Genomic DNA, 8,220 nt, shown 5'->3' with positions numbered 1-8,220 from the left:
TGAGCCAGTGGTACGGCCCCTCCACCTCCTAGGAGTGACCAACAGAAGTGCACGGGACTCTTCCTGACCACGTCCATCATGTCTGACACGTGCCCTGCATGGAGAAACGGGCAGGATAAAGGCAGATGACCCAGGACCCGGCTCCCGAGGCATCGATTCCCGCTAGCCGTTGCCCGGCATCCAACGTTCATTCACTCAGGCTTTTCCAAACCTGCCAAGTCTCCGCATTCAACCGAGGCCCCAGTCGCTGCTTGAAGAATGAAGAAAGGTTTCAAAGCCGTGTTCACTCTCTGCGTCCTTTCCATGGTCCTGCTGCTGGGAAGGGTCCTAGGCTGTACCCAGCCTGTGCTGGCTCTGCATGCATTGCAGACAGGAAGACAGGCCAATTGTGCATCTAGCCTCGCAGGCCTCTTCTCTTCTGACGGCAGAGCAGATGGGAGTGCTTTGTTTAAGCTTTACACGGCTCTTGTGACCTGCTCCTGCTCTGCCAGCGGTCTGCAGTAATGCATTTCTCCCAGGCAGCAGTAGATGTCCCCCCTCGTCGCAGCGCTCTGCCTTCCTCTTCCCCCTGTTTGCAGAGTGCCTGTTCAGGTTCAGCAGCTGAGATAAGAGATCTCTTTTACCCAGAAGGAGGCCCTGTTGCTATTTGCACACTCAGCTTTTTCAGCTTTGCCTATATAAAGCCAGTCAAGAGCAGAGGAGATTCCTTCCTCTCCCTGCTTCTCCCACTGGACAGTCCTCCCTGGTGAGAATTGCAATAGCATGAGCTCCTCGGAGGCTGCCAGTCCCATCTTCCACCAGGGAGAGAACTGCAAGCCATCATGGAGGGAGGCCGAGGCTGGCTACAATCAGAAGGACACACACTTGAAGATCCTGGGCAAGCCAGTGATGGAGCGGTGGGAGACCCCCTACATGCATTCGCTGGCTACCGTTGCAGCATCCAAAGGTAATTAAGTAATGAGAACCCAGTTCGTTGCAAGGTGTGGGGGGGTGGACAGCAGCAAGAAGTTTGGGGGGCAGGAGGAGAGTTGTCAAAAGCTGAATGGAAAGCTTTTTTCCCCTGTATTCTCAGCACCAGCTATAAAAAGGGGCCCGTCTCGATGGGCCTCCTTCTTATGGCTGGTGAGATAAGCTGGGCTAGGCCGCCCAGGTTCCTAGTTCCTGTGCACTCCCGAATAACAGCCGGCTAACAAAGGCTGACGGCTGTGGAGTAAGTTGGCCTGGGAATTAATGTCATGCTGTGTTCTCAGCCATGCAGCCGATAAAGCGTAGCCTGCATGCACGGAGGAGCACGCGCTGGACTTTCTACAAAGCCTGGCGAGCAGCCTCCCTCCCCAGTCACTGGGGTGAGAGGGCAGAGGAGAGGGAAGGGTCCATCTTCACCTGCAGGAGCTGGACTTGGCCCATCCAGAAATGAAGTGCTGGGAACAAGCAGCACTGAACAAGCAGCTGAGCTCCTAGCAGGGGGCCCAAGGGAGTTATTTTTTAACCTTCCTGGGGAGCTTTTGCCCCTGCAGCTCTGCTCTGCTGTCGGCATAAATAGAATGAGCTACAAGCCTTTTTTTTGGCTTTTTATTAGATTGATTCTCTGTGAGGGAGTCTGAAGGCAGAACAGCATTTTAAGTACAACTGGGCAGCGATTCAAGACATCTCACTAAGACATTAAACACAGCCCAACTGTCCAGAGACAGGCTCAAGAGCTTGGTTTTGGAGGCTCGTGTTCTCTCAGCCCCTCTCCAGTATTTGATTTCTGCCCCACTTTGAAAGTAGCATTAAAAAATCATGACATCAGGCCAGCAGGCACTTTCCAACCTGAAGTTAGGAGAGCGGCCCCCGTGGTTTCTCTCCATGCTCACACTCCCCATCGCACAACGCACAGCTGAGCTGCAGAAGGCAGGCGGAGCCATTCGCCCTGCTGGAGCCGAGGTTAAGAATAGCTCTGCTGAGGGAGCGTGTGTGCGAAACACTTGTGCTCTTGTGTCACACAAGATACGGTTCCAAACAGCTGCAGGCCAAGCTGTGGGGGATGGGAGGCCTTCGCTGGGCACCCAGGGAACGGCTAAATGCCTGCAAACCTTAGCTGCCCTCCCAGAGCTTCGGACTTTGCCTCTTGGTGGCAAAACAAACGCCTAATCCAAGTCCTGACAAAGGTCACTGGAAACCTTCGGCAAGCTTTGGTTCGGGCCCAAAGTTTTTGGGGTCAAGTCAGACAGAGGTTGCACACTGCATTTCTCCAGGCAGCTCCTTGTTACCAGAGAAACCACCCCAGGGGTTCACAGCAGAGAGGCGGTGGAGGCTGGGTTTGCATAAAGAAGGGTCCGAGGCTGCCTGGAGCTGTTTCAGATTACTTGGGATGTTTTTAGTGGTTTGAAATCCAGTTTTTTAAGTTAGCTGAAGGGAAAACAGAAAGGTTTCTCAGGTTAGGAAGGACCTAACCCCTTCCCACTCCACTACTAACTGACCTGCCTCCGGGGACTTGGGAAAAACCGTTCCCGGTGAACAGCTTCTTCCGTCGCTGTCCAGTGCAGGGTCCCTTGTGAGGCCCCAGGGCTGGCTATAGTCCGACGCAGACTACTGGGTCAGCTGCCTTTGGAACAGACCCGTTGATTTTTCTTATCCGTTGTCTGCTCCTGTTGGTGTAAACCCTCAGCTGGCAGCTCCTGCTTCCCCAAATGCTGCAGTGTTATTCAGCGCGTGTGACCACCCCCAACAGTGAGCACACACATGCCCAGACATGAAGCAGCTGGTCTGTCCCATGGATTTCAGTCGGATTTTCACCTGCTTGGAGATAAGCAGCTGGGAAGGGCTACAGAAGAGAAAGGGAAGGTAATAAGAAGCAAAACTGAAAGTGACTGGGAAGTTCCCTTCTCCCAGGACAACAGAGAAGCAGCTTTAATGACCAGCCCAGAAAGGTGGGGGACAGGGGCAGCTAGAAGCAGCTGTGGGGTGCAGATTTCCTCCCGCACGAGGAAGCCCAGAGATGATGGATCCTAGTTGCTAGCAGCCTGGCCCTGATCCGAGCCAGCAGCCAGGCAGCGAAAGGCTCCGACTCCCCAGGCTCTCTCTGAGCACAAATGACCAAGGAAAGGACAGTCCCGTCCATTACCAGGACCGCCGGCCCCTTGGGAACCAGGCAGTATGGGCAGCTGAGCAGTGACCTGCCTTCGTCTTTCCGCAGGGGGCCGTGTGCTGGAAGTGGGCTTCGGCATGGCCATTGCCGCCAGCAAAGTGGAAGAGTTCAACATTGAGGAGCACTGGATCGTTGAATGCAATGAGGGCGTCTTCAAGAGGCTGGAGGAGTGGGCCAAGAAACAGCCCCACAAGGTAGAAGCGGCTCTGGCTGTGGCGGGTAGGGGCAGTTAGAAATGCAGAGTCCTGCCCAGCTCCGCTGCAGCAGCTGCGGCCCCATCGCACCCTCTGCTTGTGTTCCTGCCCTCACATGGCCGCCAGCGCTGGTACCAAGGATACTGCCCTCCCAGCACCCAAAGCAGCAGCCCTGTATTGAAGATGAGGCACCAAAGGGCACAGGGGCAGCAAAGAGGACACAAGACAGGCGAGGCACAAGCTGCACCCAAGGTCCAGGGCCACCAGCTCAGCTCTGCTCAGCCCCTTCCTGCTCCACTGATTCCCCCAAGTGGGAGGAGGAATCCACTCTGGGCACACAGAGACAGCTCAGCAGTGACCTCAGTACCACCCTCCTGCTAGGGAAACATTACCCCAGGGGCAGGGAGAGGGCAGACACCTCCCACATGCTCCCTGGAGCCGAGCTGCTTATTAGCGTGCCCCCATTAAATCATCCCTGCATCTTTCACTCCGTCAAGGGAAGGGAAAGGGAGTAGATCCATTCCTGCTTTGGCCAGTCACCAAGCAGCCCGTGCCTTTCTGCCCCATGTCCTGACTTCCCCTCGTCTGGTCTCCTGCAGGTCGTCCCCTTGAGGGGCCTATGGGAAGATGTGGTCCCCACGCTGCCGGATGGACTTTTTGATGGTAAGGAGAAGAGGCAGAACAAACCCCGAGGGGCCATGGGATTGTGAGAGTGGAGGCTGCAGGCTCAGAGGACCCTGTCAAGCACCCTCCATCCCCGAGACCCTCAGAGCCAGGCCCTTAGGGACAGAAACCATCACAGGAGTCAGCACAGCCTGGCTCTGGAAAACCCAGCTCTCCCGGATCCCCTGAACCTCCCTGCCTGCACTGGTCAAGGCCTCACCCCAGCGAACAGGCCCAGATGGTGGCGGTGCATTTTGCACAGTTGATGAGTCCTCCCCCTTCCTCCCACACAGGCATCCTGTACGACACCTACCCCTTGTCTGCAGAGACCTGGCATACTCATCAATTCCACTTCATCAAGGTAAAGAGCTGCGGCCTCAACGAGCAGACTTGACTGCCTTCTCTGCGGCCCCCTCTCCTCCTTGGCTGGCAGGGGGAAGCAAGGACACTCACCAGTTGGCAGGATTGAGATTTCAGCAACACAACGGGAGACTCAGCCTCTCTGATCAGGGCAAAGCTGCCAGGGGCACGGCGTGGCTTCCAGGCAGCATTTTCTATCAGGCTTCACATCACAGCCATGAACTTCACTGTGGGAGAGGGACAAATAAATGTTAGCAAGGGGGAAGTCGATGCTTCCAGGCAAAATCCAAAGTGGGTAAGGAGCTGCGGGTGGGAGGGGAAGAGCCCAGTGCAGACAGTGTCTGGGGAAAGCTGGCAGTGGCTGGGGGGGCATCCCTGACCCCGCTCCCCTCCCTGTCCTGCAGAGCCATGCTTTCCGCTTGCTGAAGCCTGGTGGCGTCCTCACCTACTGCAACCTGACATCATGGGGGGAGCTGCTCAAGACCAAGTACACAGACATCGAGAAGATGTTTGAGGTGAGGGGGAACAGCTCAGGGACGCGGCTTGGGGCGGGGGGGGGCAATCCCCATGTATGCTGTGGTCCCATTATTTGCTGGAGGGAACAGGGCTTGCAGCGCTCAGCCCCACCCTGTGCCCCCGGCATTAGCAGCATGGTGCACAGGCACAGAACTGAACCGCAGTGCCTCCCAGGCCTGATCCCATCCACAGCTGCTAAGAGCTGCTGGGTCTTTCCAGCAGGACCTTCCAGACACCAGCACGGGAGGACAGGATCCATCATACCGATACAGAGAGGTGCTGGGAGGGAAGCGACGTGGCCGAGGTCAAGCTGTGGCCAGACTGCGTTCCCCTGAGTCTCAGCAGGGAGGGACTGGGCCTTCATGTGGGTTCAGATGCTGAGCCCATCCTTCCTTTCTCCCCGCCACAGGAGACTCAGGTCGGGCACCTGGTCGAGGCTGGGTTCAAGAGGGAGAACATCAGCACAGCAGTGATGGACCTGACCCCACCCCAGGACTGCAGGTACTATGCCTTCCCCAAGATGATCACACCCACCATTGTCAAGCAGTGAATCCTGCCGGGAAGAGAGAACCAACATCCAGGACTGATCATTTACACTGCAGGGAGAAGGGGAATGATCCTCATCTTGGGTACTCACAAGGGAAGATCAGTGATGGGGGTAGGAAGGGCTGGGGAAAGCCTGCTTGGAACTGGCGCCTGCAACCAGGGGTTTCACTGGGCCACGTCTCACAAAGCGGCCCAGTGAAGCGGGTACCAGAGCAGGATCCAGGACCCTGCTCCGCTCGGTACCTCAATTCCCCTCCTGGTTCACTTTAGAGATCCCTGGATGAAGAGGACTGGGACAGAAGTGGGGAGGGCCTTCAGCTGGCCCCCGGGCAAGCCCCTTCTGAGATCTGGGCTCAGAATCACAGGCAGGGACCAGCATCTGTTAAAGCCTGGCAGTAGATACTGTAAAAACAGATTTCAGTAGAATTCAGCGAGCAGGTGATTCAGATAAAGGGGCTGGAGAAGGGGGGGGAGCAAATCCAGAAGCTGCTGAGGCCAGGATCCTTTAAAAAAGACACTTAGCTTTCCCCAAGCCAGCCAACTCCCCCCTCCTCCCCGCATCTTAATGTCAAGAGCCTTCACATTTGCATTTTGTAATTAAAATGTGACGGGGTCGATTCCCAGAGCAGGGTCCCACGTGGGTCTCTGCGAATCTTTTTTTTTTTTGCCTAATGCCCTGTTTTTAATCAAATTTTGGTAACAGATTCTTTTGACCTTCCTGGAAGTTTATTACTGCATGAATAATTACCCGGCTCTGTATAGAAAGGGTGGGCAATCTGCCGGTCATGCAAACACTGGAGACATTAAATTGACTTGGAAATCTACAGCAGAGACTTTGGAGTCATTTATGTTGATCCTCCCAGTGCATGCACAACTCAGCACCGCTTCTGGTCCCAATCATGGCTGGCTCACTGGAGCTTAGCACTCATCTCATCACATTTTTCCAGTCTTTCATGATCCATGAAGCAGCACACACTCCTTCCCCCATCTGAGGGCAGCGCCCTTTCTGTAACACGGTGGGTCAAGGTTCTACATGGAGCAGGTGCCTACAGCAAACATATTGTCACAGCCCTGGGCCTGGGTGCTGGGCAGAACATAAAGGGGATTCCTGCTCCAGAGAACTCCACTTTCAAGAGACATCTGCGGGTTCACACGGTCAGCAGGACATTATTGCTGGTGCCAGAGGCTGCGGCATAAAAATAGTGACCTGATTTATAAGGAATGACATGGCATAAAGCAGGCATAAGACTTAGCTGTGCTGTACGTACTGACATGGAACAAGGAAACAAGTGACTGTGGTGCTACAGTCTCCAGAGAACTGTACTGGGCACCTCGTTTCCAGGATATCAAAGCAGGAGGGAGTTCAGAGAAAAAAGTAAAATGTTCTAGTTAGCAGGAAATATTAGACCAAGCTAAGGTAAGACTGAGAATGAAAGCTGGGGAGAGGGGGCATGATCCCCTCAGATATAAGTATCACAGACTAAAGAGGTTCATGGGAGGAAACCAGGAGTGCTAGAATGTACTGAAGAATGTAAAAGCGCCCCATTGATTCAAGTCTGCCCACAGCCGTGCTTCCTACAGGCCCAGAGCTGGGCAGGCTGCTAAGAGATGGGATTTTTGGCAGTCTGGGTTAGAACAAGCATGAAACTTGCTACAGAAGCATCTTGCCTGAGGAGAAGCTGCCAAGGCAGGTCAGTCCTGATCGCACTGGAGGAAAAGGACATCTATGCAAGGGCAATATAAAGCTTTTATCATTAAGCAACAGAGGTCTGAAGGGCACACAAAGCTCTGACAGCTCGATGCTTGCCTGTGTATCTGCAGCAGCTTTCCAGGCCAGGCAGGCTGCCATGCTCAGGTCTGTCCAAACACTGCCAGGGCTCCCATTCTTGCACTCAAACCGCACTGCAGCCTCAGAGTATGATCCTGAGAACCTACAGTCCCCACCAAAAGCAGCGGGCACTTGCAGCCTTCCTGTCTTCTGCTGAGTACGTTTGTTTCATAAGAGCAGATAAATCATTTCATGAATCAACCTCCCCTCTCAACACCAGCCATTTAACCCAGACAACGGCCAGATCTCAGCCTCACTGGACTTAATACTTCCCAGCCATTTCAGTCACGGCCAGGACCCTTATTTAAGTAACCGAATGACAGCATTAAAGACAAGAGTCAATTAAAGAGGCAACACTTTTATAATAAAGCTTGTGCAGAATATAGCTGTGATGTGCGTAACACAGGTGCTTTGTCAGAATAGCATGAGTAGCTGGGTCATAAATAAAAGGAGGCTATTTCCTGTACCAGAGCTGAACCCTTTTCTCCCGCTTGATTTTCTTCTGAAGCTGCAGGATTCCATACAGCAAGGCTTCTGCAGTGGGTGGGCAACCTGGTGGGAAAAGAGGAAGGGGAGAGAGAGTGGGCACTGTATTACGCGAGGCTGACAAACAGGTAGGAAAAGACTGTGGTTCTAAGCTAGAAAGGACCTTTATATCAGTTAGTCTGATCTGCACGACCCAGGCCAGAGCATTTCAATCCTGCTACCACCTGACTTCAGCATCTCTTCCAGATAAGCAGCCAAGCTCAGAGATTCTGCTGCTTTACTTGGTAGCTTAAGCCCACTGCAACAATCATTCTCGCTGAACAATAGGACACACAGTCTTCCCTGCACTGCTTTAAACAGATGAGTGAGAGAGAAAGAGGTTAGGTTTCTTTTTAGTTAAACTGAGGTGCTTTGAGAAGACGTTTTGATTGCTCAGCAGAAGAAAAAAGTCTCTTGGACTAGTGACAAGATGAGCTCCACCTGTGTGTGTGTGTGTG

The 8,220-nt window shown here is 53.8% G+C and overlaps 2 protein-coding genes across 2 annotated transcripts in view; one reads left to right on the top strand and one right to left on the bottom strand.

Moving 5' to 3' along the window:
- The first annotated feature begins 693 nt into the window (after window positions 1-693).
- On the top strand, window positions 694-6,235 carry GAMT (guanidinoacetate N-methyltransferase). The gene is made up of 6 exons (XM_019538290.1): window positions 694-946; window positions 3,179-3,324; window positions 3,924-3,987; window positions 4,281-4,348; window positions 4,752-4,862; window positions 5,273-6,235. The coding sequence occupies exons 1-6, from the start codon at window positions 763-765 to the stop codon at window positions 5,411-5,413; spliced, it is 714 nt and encodes a 237-aa protein (XP_019393835.1). The 5' UTR covers window positions 694-762; the 3' UTR covers window positions 5,414-6,235.
- Window positions 6,236-7,575: 1,340 nt separating this feature from the next.
- NDUFS7 (NADH:ubiquinone oxidoreductase core subunit S7) overlaps window positions 7,576-8,220 on the bottom strand; it is a 4,441-nt gene continuing 3,796 nt past the window's right edge. Inside the window, exon 8 of the mRNA XM_019538288.1 lies at window positions 7,576-7,789. Within this exon, the coding sequence (XP_019393833.1) occupies window positions 7,692-7,789 (98 nt within the window). The 3' untranslated portion in view covers window positions 7,576-7,691. The remainder of the gene's footprint in view (window positions 7,790-8,220) is intronic.

Source organism: Crocodylus porosus, unplaced genomic scaffold (assembly GCF_001723895.1).
Source record: "Crocodylus porosus isolate Cpor-Errol unplaced genomic scaffold, CroPor_comp1, whole genome shotgun sequence".
NCBI lineage: Eukaryota > Metazoa > Chordata > Crocodylia > Crocodylidae > Crocodylus > Crocodylus porosus.
The sequence above is the reverse complement of the archived record's forward strand: the minus strand, read 5'-3'. Positions and strand labels throughout refer to the sequence as shown.